We start from the raw sequence: 18,832 nt of genomic DNA on the forward strand, positions 1-18,832 counted from the left end.
AAACAGGCAGCTCCGCGCACGGTTTAATCGCTCCACAGCCTCGGACACAAAATGGCGGCGGCGCGGCGCAGTGCGCCTGCGTCGGGGCTGCCGGTACTGCTGGAGCTGATAAGGGAAGCAGGGAGGGGAGGGGTGGGGGGAGAAGAGAGAAGAGCAGGCCGAGCGGCAGAGGGAGAAGGAGGGAGGGTGACGGGCAGGGGAAGGGAGGAGGGGGGAGTAAAGGTGAGAAGAGGGAGGAGTGGCGCGGGGTATCATGGGAGGCGGCCTTAGGGCGCCAAGTTTCAAATGCCGGCGCGATGGCGTCACGGGGCACGCCGCGCGTCACGCGCCCGCCGGGCTCTGGGCCTCAGACCCCGGCGTGGTGCGCGGGTTTCCGCGAGCGTAGAGTCATCCGGGTCATCGCGTCCCGGGCCCCTACGGCTCTTTTCCCCGCCTGACGATGGGGCGGGGCGAAGCGGGAACGCAGGCTGGGGGCTTTAGGCCCCTGGTTCCCCCCCTGGGGCGGTCCCGGCGCGGGAGGGATCGGCACATCTGTCCCTGCTGACGGCCTCCCCCCCCATTCCCTTTCCCTGGGGGACCACGGCCTGAGCCTGTCAAGAGAACCCCCACTCCCCCGCCGACCCGGCTGCCCACCGGGTCGTTCCAAAGCCCCTTTCCCCCGCCCCGCTCAGCAGGTGAGTAACTGCACCCCCTGTGGAGTGAAGAACCCCCCCCCCCCACCACCACCCCCGGGAGCCCTGCCCAGTGGAAGCTCGGCCGATAGTGTCACCCACCCCGTGCTCTGTCAACTGCAGGGGCTCCCTCCTTCAGGCGGGATCAGATGAGCCCCTCCCAGACTGGCCCTCCCTCACTCTGGTGGTCTTGGGCTCCCCTTCACCTGCTCAATGGTCCGGCAAGCCTGGTGAGCCCTTCCTCCATCTCCCAGCTCCCTGCCTCGGCCCAGAGGTGGGGAATGTTAGGCTTCCTAGGTCCTGGGGGCGGCCTTTTGACGGAGTCTGAGTTTATAGAATATCCTTTTGGGAAGGGGATTTGTTCTCAGAGTTTGGGCCTATTTCTTATATTGACTCTTCCCTGTAGGACCGTTGCTGATTCACTGGCTGACTGACCAAAGCCCAGGACAGAAAAATCTCTGTCTCTCTAGCTCTCTACCTCTCTCCCTCCTCCCTTCATGCAACAAACATCCAAAGCATCTTGTGAGGGAAGATTCAGAGGAAAAGTTCAGAGAAGGCAAGGTACCTGGTGTCAAGGAATTTGCAGACAAGTAGACAGAGGAGAGACTCAAGACCTGTAGCTATCACTAGTGTTAAATACTTACTTATTAAGTACCAGCTAGGTACTGTGCCCAGTGCTAGGGATACAGACCAAAGAAACAGTCCCAGCCTTCAGGGAGCTTACAGTCTGAGGAAGAGAACATACAGAAAGAGATGGAGGTGGGGGCAATCCAAGGTACTGACATGGTGACATGATAGGAGAAATTCAAGAAGGCCCCAAGTAGTTCAGCCCCCTAAGAAAGAAGTTCTGAGCTCTGCTCCCTCCTTAAATAGAGGTTTGAGTTTTAGACTCTCCCAATCAGAGGAACAGAGGGTGGTGATGAGATGAGTCCCAAGGCTATTGGGATATTGCAGGATGATGAGATTTTTTCCAATAATGAATTTCTTGGGGCATGGTACAGAAATCCCAGCTAGGTGAGAAAAATAGCATTTGAATTGGCCTTTAAAAGACTAGAGATGTAAGTAGGAATTCAGCTGATGAATAGGGAAGGCAGATGATCCAGGAATAATGTAAGCAAAAGTCCAGTTGGCAGGAAAGCAAAATGCAGTTCAAGCAGCCCCTAAAATATATTAGAAGGAAAAAGAATTGGAGCTTCACTCTAGGACCTACATCTCAGTCGGTGAGGGATCAGAAAGGCCAGACTATGGGCTTGCTTTTTACATAATTTCTACTGAAATGATTACATCAGTGCCATGTCTCATCACTATTAGTATTTCCTCTACCCTTATTAACTGAAGCTCCTTTGTACACACCATATCCTGTGTGACCCTGGCCCAGGACTTCACATACATTCTCTTTTGAGAATCATTTAACACGTTGGAGGATTTTCTCTTGTCTCTTTTCATATTTTGAAAGTATCTGGGAAGTCAGGAGGTCTCAGTAGATAGAGCAGTGGTGTGGAAGTCAGGCAGACCTGAGTTCAGATCTGGCCCCAGACACTACTAGCTCTGTGACCTTGGGCAAAGTCACTTAATTACTGCCCCCCCCCCCAAAAAAAAAAAGAAAGTAAGTAGCAGTTTAGCACTTGGGTCATCACTGTTACTCTGTGACTGGTTCACTTTTTCTCCCTGTGTCTTTCATGTAAGTCACAGCTTTTATTTTAGGCTATTACCCAGAATGAGTGTCTCCCACAGCAACATTTATGTATGCATGGGGTACTTTTATGAATATTCCCTGTCTCTCATTTCATTGAAAGTTGAGTGCAGAGTTCATGTAGGCCCCTTGAGCCTGGTAGGGGATGCACCTGCACACTGTGGATTCCAAACAGGCTGTAAATAACAACCGACTTATAACTGACTAAAAGTCACTCTTCTAGAGATGCCACAGTTAAGGCCTATTTGGTTCCTTTAGCAGGACAGGGATAGAATCCTCACTATTGCAAGCTGCTACCACTGGTTGGATTTAAGTACTTACTGGAGCTCACTCAGTTAAATTTAATTTATCAGATGTTTATTAGGAGCTTACTATATGCAAGCTAATACTGTGTGCACATCACCAGTTTTAAAGTAAGTAGGAATTCAGCTGATGAATAGGGAAGGCAGATGATCCAGGAATAATGTAAGCAAAAGTCCAGTTGGCAGGAAAGCAAAATGCAGTTCAAGCAGCCCCTAAAATATATTTTATGGAGGTCATGGAGCTAATGAGGGGGGACCATTCTGAAGAGGGTACCCACTAAGAGGGTTAGGGTTGTTCTGGAGACCCCAAAATACCAACACACCGGGTCATGCTGAATGAATTTGACTCTAGTCTTCTCAGCCAAAGAAGTAAAATGTATTAAAAGTTCGCTTGCATTAGACACAGTAAATCTGTGCTAGGTCATTCTATGGTGTTCTCACTCTTCCACGGCCTTCTATGGCGCTCTCACTATTCTATGGCATTCTGTGGCGCTCTTACACCACAAGGCATGATGGGGTCTTATATACAGAAGGTTGTGGGAGGAATCTAGGGGTGGTCTAGAGGAGGAGTTTGAGGAGGGTCTTAGGAGGAGTTAATAAGGTCATGAGTAATTAAGGGTAGGAAGTCACCTGGAGACCACAAACTATGGTGGGCTAGGCCAGTGCAAGGGTGGGAAGTCTAGTAACAGACCTGCCTCATCAAATGGGATGATTCAATCAAGAATCTAAGGAAGGTTCCCAGAGCCTGTACCTCAAGGACTCAAGGGGGCTCCCAGAGCCCATACCTCATCAATTCCACATTTCCATTAATTCCTTTATATGTCCCAGCCATAGTGATCAAAAGTGCTTTTACAAAGGGACTGGCAAAACATGCCAAGGGGACTTATGACCTAAAGCTTTCAAAATACTGTTTTTTTTTCTGCGCAGATGTCAGAAATCTTTGTCCAAAGATTTAAAAGTTGTGAATGGACCATAGAGACCTAATTCAATTCTCTCATTCCACAAATGGCCAAGCAAGCAAAGGGAAACGAAGGGACTTGCTGAAAGTCATACAGCTTAGTAAGTAGCAGAGTGGGATTCATACCCTGAATCTCTTGAATGCAAATCTGGCATTCTTCCCAACCGGAGGACAGACTACCAGACAAGAAACAAATTAACCCTCAGCCATTTGGTTTTCTTTTTGCCTCCTCCCAATGAGCCAAGCTACCTCTTTGTTTCCAAAAATTGTGAAATTGCCTTCAAACCAACTCAAACCCAAATTAATTCACCTCCTAGACTTCTTTTCTCTCAAATTGCATTTTGTTTCTTGAATTTCTCTTTGCAGGTAAACCACAGGAAAACTTTGTTAAGCTGTTTTGAGTGGGCAGAAAAAAAATGGTAATTAAGCAACCATGTAGTTGGGGGTAAAATGATTGAAACTGCTTATAGGATGATAAATTCTGGCCTTTGTCCAGAATTTATCCAGAAGCCAATCAAAATGCTGAATGTTATCAGGGAGAGCCCTTTGTACAAATACCTGGAATACCTTAGGTGCCTGTCAGGAAAGATGACTAGGACTAGATCCGGAGAAGATGGACTTAAAATGCGAATGCTCTGGTGTGGAAAGAAGACCTTTGAAAGAAAAGCTTCCCAATAGAATCTTGGTCTTGCTTAGAATCAGTTTTAGAGAGCAGTTCTGTTCCTCCATAAGCACCCTCTGATGTAGATTTGGTTCTTTATCCTTTACCACAGTGAAGTCCATTTGCTATCCAAAACAACCTTATAGATTGCATTGACTTATGTGTATGAATGGAATAGGGTTTTAAATTCTAGGATATTCTGAATTACAATCTGGGGTCTCCATGGAAGCCTGGGGAGGTAGTTAGGTGATCTGTATATAAAAGGAAACATTTACATAGTAAGTAATTACATTGTAGTTACAAAACTCCTTATCTCTTTTTGGTGATACAAGCTGGAAATAGAAATTTGCATACAGTTTTGGGCCTGTTTTGTGGTTTCTTTGGTGTTGATCTACTATTCATTTGTAATTTAGAGATTAAGAAGGAAGGTGCAGCAGGATGTCAGGTGACCTGCCCCTCATATGTTTCAGAAGCACAGCTTTTAGCTCCAAGGCTTGCCTATCCCTTAGACCCTACTGGGTCTGAGGTAGAAAAATTAAGGTAAATTCAAGAATGAGAGATGCTAATGAGAGTTACTAAGGGATAATTGAGACTTAAAGTTACAGGCCCTCAAACCCTTAAGGTGGATGTTAGGAAAAGGACCTCTTAAACCCCTCCCTCTGTCTGCTTTCAGAAGCAGTATTAGTCTGCATGAACCTTGTCTTTACCATTTGTATTTTGTATCTTTTGACCATTGCTAAATGTCAGTGGCTACTTTGTGTCTTCAGACAAACTTGGGAGGGAGGCGTTCTTCTATTCTAGATGCTAGAGATGTTTTCTTTGTGATGAATAAAGAAAAGACTTTTACAGAATATTTTCCTGGTAAGCAAACAGGGCTCAGCCATTGCTGCATCTTTGCCTTGATCTCCCTTTCTCCACTTCCTTTGAATATGAGGAATAACTCTTTAACAAGGCCTGAATCAATTGTTGGCAGAGTAGACCAAGCAGAGCCCCATGTAAGAAGCAGTGTGATAGAGAGGACAGAGTACTGGACTTGGAGGCAAAAAGACTTGGGTTCTAATCTTACCTTAGATACTTACTAGCTGTGTGGCCTTGGCCAGGTACTTTAACCTTTTTCACTCTAGTTTCCTCTTTGCCAACCATTTGCTTCCCGCAGGGCTGCCCAACTAAAGCAGCAAAGTGCTCTAGGGAAAGACAGAAGGCAGAATGTTCTAGGTAAGTGAAGTCACTATTGCATGACCACCCTTTCTCTCAGGCTGTGATGGAGACAGTCCAGAACCCTGAGCCCAAAAATCTTGGGAATAACCCAGTGCCCTCAGCCATCATCCCCAGAAGCCACTCTTATGGAGAGGATTTGCAGGGGCTGCAGCCACAGTCCAGAAGAAAGATACTTGCTATCAAAGGCCTTGACTCTGTCAAATCATTCAGCATCAGAAATGGATGCCATTCTGTCAGTGGAAATGACATCAAAGAAGAGGCATTAATATCTGCTTTGTTGCTGTATCTCTCCCTAATTTAGACCTGAAACCTTCCATATGTTGCAATAATAATAATAACTAACAATAATTTGTGTGGACAGCTAGGTGGTAGAGTGGATAGAGTACCAGGCCTGGAATTAGGAAATCCTGAGTTCAAATCTGGCCTTAGACACTGACTATGACCCTGAGCAAGTCACTTCATCCTGTTTGCCTCAGTTTACTTATCTGTAAAATGAACCTGAGAAGGAAGTGGTAAACCAATCCAGTATCTTTGCCAAGAAAACTCCAAATGGAGTCATGAAAAGTTGAACACAAAAAACAACAAAACATTTGTGTAGCCTGGCCTGTGATGTGCCAAGCATGTATTAAGTGCTTTACAAATATTTAATCCTCATAACAACCCTGGGAGGGAGGTGCTACCATTATCCCCATTTTGCAGTTGAAACTGAGTTGCTCAAGGTCACACAATTTGAACTGGGTCTTGACTCCAGGGTCACACTCCAGCCACTTAGTTCCTCCTATTAGAATGTGAGCTCCTTGAGAGCAGGGACTGTTTCATCTTTCTGTTTCCAGATTTGTACATAGAAAGTGATTTATTCAAACATTCTTCCATAAGGTGAAGGGAATGGGCTTGATGATCTCTAAGAGCCATTTCTGTTTTATAGCTGTGATCCTTTGAGTTCAGTAAGTGCTTCATTCCATCCTATCCTTCACACCGAGATCCTACTTCGATATCTCATTGAGGCATGAAGATAGCCTTGGATTCTCAGAATGTCTGTAGTTGATTGTAAATTCTGGCAAGTTCTAGTGAGCTGAAATAATTATTGTGTAAGTCTAAGGCCTTGGACTGTTTTGAATAACTTAGTTCAGTTGAGAGAGGCTCGTTATTGAATGAAGGTTGACCCCCTAGATGATTACTATTTTTTAACCACAGCCTCTGATGAAAACAATCTACCAAGGTATTGCAGGGTACTAGTGTTAGGGGTGTGGTGTGGTAGGGTGTGGTCATCAATCAGCAGGCTTTCATTAAAGCTTTTGTTTGTGCGCCAGGTACCATACTAAAGACCAGAGTTACTGAGATAGACGAAATAGTTCCTTCAATTAAAAAGTTTGTATTCTATCACAGGAGAGAGCTTCATCTTGGAAGTATTGAGGAAACCAAGACCTGATAATGTAAGCCCTGTAAATCAGTTAGAAAACTCCTAGAAACAGCTGCCAAATTCAGTCTTTTTTTTTTTTTTTTCAGAACATTTTGAAGGCCCGATTGGGACCTCTGGTATTCTCTACTTATTTACTTCTTTCCTTTGCTCAGGCTAAAATAACTCGTCTCTCTTTTTTCGTTTGATCCTTATAACAACCCTGTAAAGTGGGCAGAACAGATTATTCCCACTTTACAAGGGAGTAAACCGAGAATATTGGTTTTTAATATTGACTATCTAAACTTGGGGGGAGGAAGTACTCTGCATACAGTAGGCACTTAATAAATGTTGGATGAAAGACCCAAGACCACACTGCTGCTTAGTGGCAAACTCTAGCTTAGGACTGCACGTATGTACAGCAGTGAGTATTAGGAGAGACCTGGGTTCATGTCATCTCTGTCACTCAGTTAGGGGGTGAACACAGACAAGTCATGTAGTGCTCTGAGCCTTGCTTCATTTTCCTCAGGTAAAAAATAAGGATGATAGTACCCGGGGGACTTAGCTCATAGGTTGTTGTAAGACTTGAGTGCTGTCGTTCCTCATTTCTCATCACACAACTCTGGGACTTCTCAGACTTTCTACTATGCCTCAGGAAGCTCATTATTGGGAAAATATCATCCTGCAAGATCTCATCAGCTGTGGAATTCTGCCTCATCCCTGCCCTCTGATGGGGGTGGAGCCAGGAACGCCAAAACCTCTGTTTAAGGAGGGAGCTCAGCTCAGAACATCTTAGGGGGCTGAACCACTCAGATGTCTCTAAATTAACTCTGCCTGTGTCTCATTCCTGCTTTTTCAGTTTCTTTTTGTTGTCTTCTCCCATTAGATCGAAAGCTCCTTGAGAACAGGGACTGTTTTCTTCATTTGTAACCGCCGCACTTAGCACAGGGCCTGGCATTTGATAGTCACTTTGTGAATGTTGATTGACTTTACACTGCCAGTCATGGAGAGTGGAGATAGAATGTCATGTGCCAGGGATAAGCAAGCAAAATTGGCTAAATTACAGAGGATATGAAGAGGAGGAATATGTAATCATCTAAGATATGCTGGAGCTTAATATGATGGGTTGTAAGTGCCAAACAGGAGTTTCTATTTTAACCTAAAGGCAATAGGGAGCCATGGACACTTCTTGAGCAGATAGTGATGTGGTCCGATCTCAAATTTTTAAGTAGCTGTATGAAGAAAGGTGATTTAGAGAGGGGAGAAACTGAATGTAGGGAGACCAGTTAGGAGGCTATTATAGGAGTTTGGGCATGGGCCTGAACTAGAATGGTTATAGTTTTTGTAGAGAAGAAGGAATGAATGTAAGACATGTTTCTAATCAATATCTATCATGTATATCTGTCTTTTATACAGCCTTCATCATGGTATAGACCCTCATCCCTTCTTTGGACCATTGAAAATAGTCTGATAACTGATCCCCCTGTTCAAGTCTCTTCCCACTCTATCCTATCCTTTGCTCAAAGCCAAAGTGATTTACCTAAAGTTTAGGTCTGATCATGTTACCTCCTGTACTCAGTAAGCTCTAATGCCTTCCTGTTATCTTCAAGACCAAATGTAAAATCTCTGGTATTTAAAACCCTTTACAATCTAGACCCTTTCAACTTTTCAGTCTTTCTGCACTGACTTCTCTTTATGAATTCTGTGACAACTATATTCTCCTAATTGCTTTTCCTCACACAACTTTTTTTTGGAGGGGGGAAGGCAGGGCAATTGGGGTTAAGTGACTTGCCCAAGGTTACATGACTAGTAAGTATTAAGTGGATTTGAGGCTGGATTTGAACTCAGGTTCTACTGTTTCCAGGGCTGGTGCTCTATTCACTGCCCCACCTAGCCGCTCCCCTCACACACAACTTGTTTGGAAGGCTTTCCTTCCTCATCTCCCAGTTCCTGACTTTTCTGGTTTCCTTCAAAGACCTAGCTCAGATCTCACCTGCATCTTTCCTGGTTCCCCCTCAGCCTTTGCTCTGATATTACATTCTACTTACACTGTTTGTGTTGTCTCCTCTGTTAGCATATGAGCTCCGTGAGGGCAGGGACAGTGTCTTTGCCTGTCTTAGTATCCCCAGAACTTAGCCCAATGTCTGGCACTTAGTAGATACTTAATACATGTTGTGTTGACTGACTAAAGAGATGAGATTGACAAAGACTGATTTTGTATGGGAGATGAGGGAAATTAAAGAGTTGAGTATGCCTTCCTCCTGAGTTGTAGACCTATGTGACTAGCAGAATGGTGATATCCTCATTAGAAATGGAAAAGTTAGGAAGAAGGATGGTTTGGGGGGGAAGATAACGAATTCTATTTTGGACATAGTGATTTTGGTAAATCTCTGGGGCATATAGGTGGTGTCAGAAAAAAAAAACCCAGGCATTTACTGAGTACCTTCTGTATGCTAGGGCTGTGCCAAATGCTTTACAAGTATCTCATTTGATCTTCACAAGAACTCAAGGAGGTGCTATTATTATCTCTATTTTCCAGTTAAAGAAATTGAGGTTGATGGAGGTTAAGGGTCACACAGCTAATAAGTGAAAGGATTGAATTCTTCCTGACTTAAGAGGTATAGGACTTGATTTCAGATGGGGACTGGTTGTAGATTTAGAGGTTATTTACCTAGAGACAAATATTGAATCCATGGGAGCCATTGAGATAACAGAGAAAGAATGTAAGAGAGGAGTGCATAGCGAAATCTACTAAAGCAGACTGAAAAGAATCATACTGACAGAAACATGAGGTAGCCTCTCCCAGCTCCAGCCCCAGAGCCGATAACATGGCTAAACGTACCAAGAAGGTCGGAATTGTTGGTAAATATGGAACACGTTATGGTGCATCCCTCAGGAAAGTGGTGAAGAAAATTGAAATTAGCCAGCATGCCAAGTATACCTGCTCCTTCTGTGGCAAGACCAAAATGAAGAGATGGGCTGTGGGTATCTGGCACTGTGGATCCTGTATGAAAACAGTAGCTGGTGGTCCATGGACCTACAATACCACCTCTGCAGTCACAGTCAAATCTGCCATCAGAAGACTGAAGGAATTGAAAGACCAGTAAAATCTTATCAAATATCTGTAGCCCATAGTCCAACAATAAATGGGTTAATTTATTGAATAAAAATCACTTTGGTTTTTAGTAATCAAAAAAAAAAAAGAAACATGAGGTAATTCCACAAAAACCCAAGTGAGAGAGAATATTTTGCAGATAGGAGTGGTTAGCAGTATCAAGTGCTGCAGAGAGGTAGAGAAGGATAAGGACTGAGAATAAAAAGATCATTGGTGACCTTACAAGAAGTTTCCCTTGAGTTTTGGGGATAGAAGCAATATGACAAAGGTTTAAGAAGAATGGTGGGTAAGAAAATGGAAACAAGAATATTTACAAAGCTGTGAATTAACCAGATAAACAGCAGGAAATACAATATTTAAGAAACCCTATCTTAGAAAAAGAAATTAAGCCAAAAATGAACTCCCACAGGGGAAAAAAACAAAACAAAACAAAATGTAGGACTAGTTGGACCAAATAGCAAATTCTACCAAACATTTAAAGATTTATTTACTATGTAAATTGGAAAAAAAAAAAAAGAAAGGGTCCTACCAAAATCCTGCTGACACAAATTCAGTCTTAATACCAAAACTAGAAAGAATCCTAACAAAATGAAAACTATAGACCAATACTCCTTTTTAAAGTTTTTTCTTTTTAAAATTTTATCAAATGCTTTATTAACTTCTAGTTTACATTGTTTGTTTCTGCAACATTTTGAGTTACAAATTTTCTCCCCGTTTTTCCCCTACCCACCACCCCAAAATAGTGATCCCACTGGATATCCCCTCCTCCAGTCTACTCTCTCCCACATCTTCCCCCATCCCCCCTCCGATTTTCCAGTAGGGCATGGTGGATCTCTATGCCCCAGTGCCTGTATATCTTATTTCCCAGTTACATGTAAAATAATATTAATTATATATATTTTAAACATTTGGTTTTAAAACGTTGAATTCCAGATTCATTCCCTTCCTCCCTTGTCACCCACCCTTACTGGAAAGATAAGCAATTCAGTATAGGTTGTACATGTGTAGCTATGCAAAACATTTACATATTATAAAAGACTGACTATATTTCCCTCCCTCCTATCCTACTTCCCACTTGTTCTATTCTCTACTTTGATCCTGTCCTTTTTCAAAAGTGGGTTCTTCCAACTTCCCTCCCCCCTCCAGCCTGCCCTCTATTCCATTCATCCCCCCCTCATCGCCTTTCCCCCTGCTCTTCTGTAGGGTGACATACCCTATTTAGTGTGTATGTCATTCCCTCCCTAAGCCAAATTCAATGAGAATAAGGTTGACCCATTTCCTTTTACCTTCCTGCTCTTCCTTTCCATTGTAACCATTTCCCCTTGCCTCTTCTGTGTGAGATAGTTTAACAGCAAGGACCTCAGCATCCCCAGGATGGCTGCCAACACAGGTTCTTAGATCTGCTTTAATAAAGGAAAGCAACTCAGAATGGGTTAACAGTCTTGCTTTAATCAATCAAACATCATTTACCTAGTTCAGGGGAAAAAGGTCAGCACCCTGAACTTCAGAGTACACAGACAGAAACATTTCAAGCAGACAGGCCTCTGTCCAGCCATTACATCCATACCAAATCACAGTTACCAAAGAGGGAAACATCAACATCTGGGTTTTTCAAAGCTGGGGGGCTTGACAATGGCTTCCCAGAGTCTTGTCTGGTCAAGTCACACAACACTTCTCAAAGTGAGCCCCAAAACAAAGTCTCACATCAAGGTTTATATAGCCTTCTCCAGGCTCAGAGAATGTAACGACCCTCTTGACCCACTGCCCAATCACAAAGCACCAAGGTGTGAGTGTTCCTGAAAAATAAGTCTCCCACCACAGGTTCCAGGTACACTTGACCTAGGAGCAGGGAAGATCTTAAAATTTACATTCCTATAACAGATAAAGTTTACCCCATTCTATGTCTCCCCATCTCTCATTATATTCCTCTCACCTCTAAATAGCACCTTTTAAGTATCATCCCTTCCTATTAAATTGGTTCTGTGCCCTCTTTCTATGTATACCTGTACACATTCACATATGTAGTCATATGCCCATACACCCTCCTATATAGACATATGTTTGTATACATATGTATAATGTATATACAAATATACATTATATACACACACACACATATTTCTGTTCCCTTCAACTTCTCATACTGAGAAAAGTTTCATCAGTTACAGTTATCGTTTTTATCCTATTAATGTAGGAATGTAAATAGTTCTACTTTGATAAGTTCCTCATGATTTCCCTGTTTACCTTCTCATGCTTCTCTTGCTTCTTGTATCTGAATGTCAAATTTTCTAATGAACTCTGGTATTTTCATTAAGAATGCTTGAAAGTCCTTTATTCCATTGAATGACCATATTTTCCCCTGAAACATGATACTCAGTTTTGCTGGGTAGGTGATTCTTGGTTTTAATCCCAGCTCCTTTGAGAATATCATATTCCAAGTCCTTCAATCCCTCAGTGTAGAAGCTGCCAGATCCTGTGTTATCCTGATTGTGTTTCCACAATATTCAAATTGTTTCTTCCTGGCTGCTTGTAATATTTTCTCCTTGATCTGGGAATTTTGGAACCTGGCTATAATATTCCTAGGAGTTTACTTTTGGGGATCTTTTTCAGGAGGTGACCAGTGGATTCTTTCAACCTCTATTTAGCCCTCTGGTTCTAAGACATCAGGGCAGTTTTTCTTGAGAATTTCTTGAAGGATGATTTCTAGGCTCTTTTTTTGATCATGGCTTTCAGGTAGTCCAGTAATTTTTAAATTATCTCCCCTGGATCTATTTTCCAGGTCAGTGGGTTTCCCAGTGAGATATTTCACATTGCCTTCTATTCTTTTTTTCATTTCTTTGGATCTGTTTAATAGTATCTTGATTTTTCATAAAGTCACTAGCTTCCATTTGCTCCAATCTAATTCTGAAGGAATGATTCTCTTCAGTGAGCTTTTAAGATTCTTTTTCCATCTGGCAAATTCAGCTTTTTAAGGCATTCTTTTCCTCATTGCCTTTTTGACCCTCTTTTGCCATCTGAGTTAGTCTGTTTTTATAAGGTGTTATTTTCTTCAGTCAGGTTGTTGACTCTCATTTTGTAATTTTCTTGCATTATTCTCATTTCTCTTCCCAGTTTTTCCTCCACTTCTCTTATTTGGTTTTCAACATTCTTCTTAAGGTCCTCTATGGCTTGTAACCAGCTCATATTTTTCTTAGAAATTTTTGGTGTGGGGTGGCCAGGTAGCACAGCGAGTAAGAGCACTGGCTCCAGTGTTGAGAGAGACCTGGAGATCGAATCCCGGGCTCAGACACTTAGCACCCACCCAGAAACACCTGGCCGTGTAACCTTGAGCAAGTTACTTAACCCCAATTGCTTAGGGGCGGCCAGGTGGCTCAGCGAGTAAGAGCACCGGCTCCAGTGTCGGGATGACCTGGATCAAATCTGGGCTCAGATACTCAGCACCACACCCAGAAATAATAACTGGCCGTGTAACCTTGAGCAAGTTACTTAACCCCAATTGCTTTAAAAAAAAAAAAAAGAAATTTTTGGTGCAGGAGTTCTGACTTGGCTGTCTTCCTCCTGTTCCATGCTTTAATTCTTTTTGTCCCCAAAATAGGAGTATAAAGTTGGATTGCTCTCCTTGCTTTGCTTCCTTTGCTTGCTCATGTTGGCACTGAATTACTTGACTTTTGAGCTTTTTGCCACAGTAGGACTCTGCTACCAGACAGTGGATCTTTGTCCCAATCACTGGGATTTTCTTAGCTGCCGTAGCTGTTAGTTGAGTGCCCTCTCCGAGCCTCCACATGCTCTGGCAAGCTGGTCATGCAGCCTGGGACGTCCACCCTCTCACTTTGTCATTGGCACGTATGTGTTGATAATTCTGGAAACTGCCACTGCTGCTGGTGATCTGAGGGCCCTCCAGCCGACAGCTCCAGATCAATATTCCTAATGAATATTGATACGAAAAATTTTAAATATCACTGGAGAGACTCAAGCAACATAACACAAAGTTATACACTAAGACCAGACTGTATTTATATTAGGAATGCAAGATTGGTTCAATATTAAGAAAACTACAAACATAATTGACTATATTATTACCAAAAGTCATACAATTATATCAGAGAACAGGAAAAACCTTCCCATCCATGTTAAAAAAAACACTAGAAAACAGGAATAAGCAGAGCTTTTCTTAAAAAGATATGTAGGAGGGCAGCCAGGTAGCACAGCGAGATGGAGCACTGGCCCCAGTGTCAGGATGACCTGGGGATCGAATCCGGGCTCAGACACTTAGCACCCACCCCGAAACACCTGGCCGTGTAACCTTGAGCAAGTTACTTAACCCCAATTGCTTAGGGGTGGCCAGGTGGCTCAGCAAGTAAGAGCACTGGCCCCAGTGTCAGGAAGACCTGGGGATCGAATCTGGGCTCAGATACTCAGCACCACATCCGAAATAGCTGGCTGTCTAACCTTGAGCAAGTTACTTAACCCCAATTGCTGTATTAAAAAAAAAAGATCCGTAGGGGTGGCCAGGTGGCACAGTAAGAGCACCGGCCCCAGAGTCAGGACGACCTGGGATCAAATCTGGGCTTTGATACTTAGCACCACACCCAGAAATAACTGGCTGTGTAAACTTGAGCAAGTTACTTAACCCCAATTGCTTATTAAAAAAAAAAAAAGATACTTAACATTTATCTAAAACCAAGAGCCAGCATTATTATAATGGGAATAAGCTAGAGGCCTTTCCAATAAAATCAGGGGTAAAGCAAGGCTATCTGTTCTCACCATTGCTAATCAATATATTGCTAGAATTGCTTGCTATCACAGTAAGACAAGAAAAAGAAATTGAAGGAATAAACATCAGCAAGAAGGAAAGAAAATCACTTTTTGCACGTACTAGGATGGTTTACTTAGAAAACAGAATCAACTGAAAAACTACTTGAAACAAGCAAACTTCTTTCAAAAATTAAAACAAGCAAAGTTGCAAAATATATGATAAACACTAATTAGCATTTCTGACTATTACCAATAAAATCAAGAGAGAAGAAAGAGAAAACTTCCATTTAAGAGAACTACAGACAGTTTAAAACTTTTAGAAGTCTGCATGCCAAGATGCACTTGGGAACTATATGAACAACAGTTACAGAACAATATTAATTGCTCATGGTTGGCTGAACCAATAAAAAAAGACAATACTACTTAATTTACTCATAGAGTGCAAATACCATTTGAACTGCTAAAAGATTATAGAGCTAGGGGAAAATAGTAAAATTCTTCTGGAGGAATAAAAGATCAAAAATGTCAAGGGAATTTTCTTTTGAAATGTCAGCAAAGGGACCTAGCAGTACCAGATCTTAAACTATACTACAAAATTATAATCATTAAAACAATTTCATACTGAGTAAGAAATAGAAATATTGATTTTTGGAACAGTTTAGGGGGACACTATACAGATGCAAATAATCATAGCAAGCTGATATTTAATAAACTTAAAGATCCCAACTTTGGGGGCAAGAACTCACTTCAACAAAAATTACTGGGAAAACTGGAAAGCAGTCTGACAGAAACTAGGTATAAACTGATATTATACACCATATACCAAGATAAACTGCAAATGTATGTGATTTAGACATAATGACATAAAATTAGAAGAGCATGGAAGAAATTACTGTTGGATCTATGAATAGGGGTAAAGTTCATGACCAAATAAGTGCTAGAGAGGTAACAGGAGGTAAGGTGGACAGTTTTGATTAATAAAATTTGAGAGCTTTTGTATAAATAAAGCCAATGCAACTAAAAGTAGAAGAGAAGTAGGAAATTGGTGGTGGTGGTGGGAATCTGCCGCAAATTTTTTCTGATAAACGTTTTGATTCTAAGATATATAGAGAATAGACCAATAAGAATAAGAGCTATTTCCCATATCACAGGATATGAACAGATAGTTTTCAGAAGAAATTCAAGCTTTCCACCCCCCCAAAAAAAATTTGAACCTGTGATTCCTTTAAAAATTCATTTTTTAATTTTTTAAAATTGAGTTCCAAATTCTCTCCCTCCTGCCCCTTCCCCACACATTGAGACAGCGTCAGTTATACATGTGAAGTTATGCAAAATATTTCCATATCATCTGTTGATATGTGTGTGCACATATATACACACATATATGCATAAAAATTGAAAAGGGTATGTTTTAATCTGCACTCAGTTCATCAGTTCTCTTTCTAGAGGTGGGAAAATGGGGGACCATTTTTCATCATGGGTCCTTTGGAATTGTCCCATGGAATCATTTTCCTAATCAGAGTAGCTAAGGCTACAGCCATCCTTACAATACTACTATTACTGTGTACAATATTCTCCTGGTTCTGCTCACTTTATTCTACATCAGTTGCTATGAGTCTTCCCAAGTTTTTCTGAAACCATCCTACTTGTCATTTCTTTCGGCACAAAAGAATTTCATCACAATCCTACTCCACAAGTTGTTCAACCATTTCCCAATTGATGGGCACCCACTTAATTTCTGATTCTTTGTCAACACAAAAAGTATCCTTTCCCCTTTTCTTTGATCTCTCCTTAGGACACAGACCTAGCAATGTATTGTTGGTCAAAAGGAGATGGACAGTTTTATAAACCTTTAGGGCATAGTTCCAAATTGTTCTCCAGAATGGTCAGACCAGTTCTCAACTCCACCGACAGTGCTTTAATGTCCTTATTTTTCCACATCCCTTCCAGGACATATCCTTTTCTTTAATGTTAGATAATCTGATAGGTATGAGGTGGTAATTTGTATTTCTTTAGTAGTGATTTGAGCATTTTTCATATTGATAGCCTGAATTTCTTCTGCTGAAAACTGCCCTGTTTATATCCTTTGGCCATTTATTACCTGTGGAATGGCTCTTCTTTTTATAAATTTGGCTCTCTTCCCTGTATAGTTGAGAAATAAGACCTTATCAGAGAAACTTGCTATTTGAAAAATTCCCTCTCGGGAGGCAAGATGTCAGAATAGAAACAGGACTTCCTCAAGGCTCTGGCTTTCACCTCCCCCCTCCCAATTCATGTAAAAGGTTACTCTAAAGCAACTTTGGAGCTATAGAACCCACAAAATGACACAGAGAAGCTAACCTCCTGCTGAGGTTAGCTTGGCAGGCTGGCAGGTAGCGGCCAGTGAAGTGCTCTGGGAGCTGACCCCAGCCCTATCAAGCCTGAGGTTTTAGCCCCAGGGTGGGCCTGACCAGCCACCAGCTTGAGGGACTTCAGATCACCAGCAGATGTGGCGGTTTCCAGAATTATCAACACATGCTAAGGACAAAGTGAGAGGTCAGTGCAGTGTGGACTTTGGAATCTAGTAGTTGGGAGTGTGATCAGCTTTTGCTCTGGAGGCAAGAAGTGGCTGAGGCACTGGACTGTGCAGCCGCAGCCAAGTGGCTGCTTCAGCTCCTGGCCAGCAGATTGTAGGGGGACCAAGTGACCAGTCTGAGGGGTAATCACTTTTGCTTCAACCTGCTTGGATATGGATTGTGGTCTAGGGTGGAGGTCCTGGGGTGTGCGACCAGCTTGCCAGAGTGTATGGAGGCTTCAGAGAGGGCACCCAACTAATGATACCTTCGGCAGCTGAGAAAACCCCAGCATTTGGTACGAAACTCCACTGTCTGGTGGCAGAAAGCCCAAAAGTCAAGTAATTGAGTGCCAACATGAGCAAGCAAAGGAAGCAGAACAAACAGAGCAACCCAACTTTACACTCGTATTTTGGGGACAAAAAGATCAAAGCATGGAACAGGAGGAAGACAATGAAGTCAGAACCCCTGCACCAAAAGCTTCCAAGAAAAATACGAGCTGGTTACAGCCCATAGAGGACCTTAAGAAGGATTTTGAAAAGTAAATAAGAGAAGTGGAGGAAAAATTGGGAAGAGAAATGAGAATGAGGCAAGAAAATTATGAAATGAGAGTCAACAACCTGACTGAAGAAAATAACACCTTAAAAAATAGACTAACTCAAATGGCAAAAGAGGATCAAAAAGGCAATGAGGAAAAGAATGCCTTAAAAAGCTGAATTTGCCAGATGGAAAAAGAATCTTAAATGCTCACTGAAGAGAATCATCCCTTCAGAATTAGATTGAAGCAAATGGAAGCTAGTGACTTTATGAGAAATCAAGATACTATTAAACAGATCCAAACAAATGAAAAAATAGAAGGCAATGTGAAATATCTCACTGGGAAACCCACTGACCTGGAAAATAGATCCAGGGGAGATAATTTAAAAATTATTGGACTACCTGAAAGCCATGATCAAAAAAAGAGCCTAGAAATCATCCTTCAAGAAATTCTCAAGGAAAACTGCCCTGATGTTTTAGAACCAGAGGGCTAAATAGAAGTTGAAAGAATCCACTGGTCACCTCCTGAAAAAGATCCCCAAAAGTAAACTCCTAGGAATATTATAGCCAGGTTCCAAAATTCCCAGATCAAGGAGAAAATATTACAAGCAGCCAGGAAGAAACAATTTGAATATTGTGGAAACACAAATCAGGATAACACAGGATCTGGCAGCTTCTACACTGAGGGATTGAAGGGCTTGGAATATGATATTCCATACGTCAGAGGAGCTGGGATTAAAACCAAGAATCACCTACCCAGCAAAACTGAGTATCATGTTTCAGGGGAAAATATGGTTATTCAGTGGAATAGAGGACTTTCAAGCATTCTTGATGAAAAAACCAGAGTTGAATAGAAAATTTGACATTCAGATACAAGAAGCAAGAGAAGCATGAGAAGGTAAACAGGGAAAAGAAATCATAAGGAACTTATAAAAGTTGAACTATTTACATCTCTACAAGGAAAAATTATAATT

At 42.1% G+C, this 18,832-nt stretch overlaps 1 protein-coding gene across 1 annotated transcript; it reads left to right on the forward strand.

Annotated features, from left to right (window-relative positions):
• The first annotated feature begins 5,761 nt into the window (after window positions 1-5,761).
• On the forward strand, window positions 5,762-10,106 carry LOC138159416 (large ribosomal subunit protein eL43-like). The gene has a single exon (XM_069085740.1). The coding sequence runs from the start codon at window positions 9,728-9,730 to the stop codon at window positions 10,004-10,006; it is 279 nt and encodes a 92-aa protein (XP_068941841.1). The 5' UTR covers window positions 5,762-9,727; the 3' UTR covers window positions 10,007-10,106.
• The last annotated feature ends 8,726 nt before the right edge of the window (window positions 10,107-18,832 follow it).

The sequence above is a fragment of the Petaurus breviceps genome, unplaced genomic scaffold, assembly GCF_028583685.1.
Source record: "Petaurus breviceps papuanus isolate PSGF00001 unplaced genomic scaffold, PetGlider_PUasm1.0 176, whole genome shotgun sequence".
NCBI lineage: Eukaryota > Metazoa > Chordata > Mammalia > Diprotodontia > Petauridae > Petaurus > Petaurus breviceps.

Bases quoted from the DNA above. Each gene is read 5' to 3' on its own strand.
- LOC138159416 (XM_069085740.1), top strand. From the start codon at position 9,728: ATGGCTAAACGTACCAAGAAGGTCGGAATTGTTGGTAAATATGGAACA.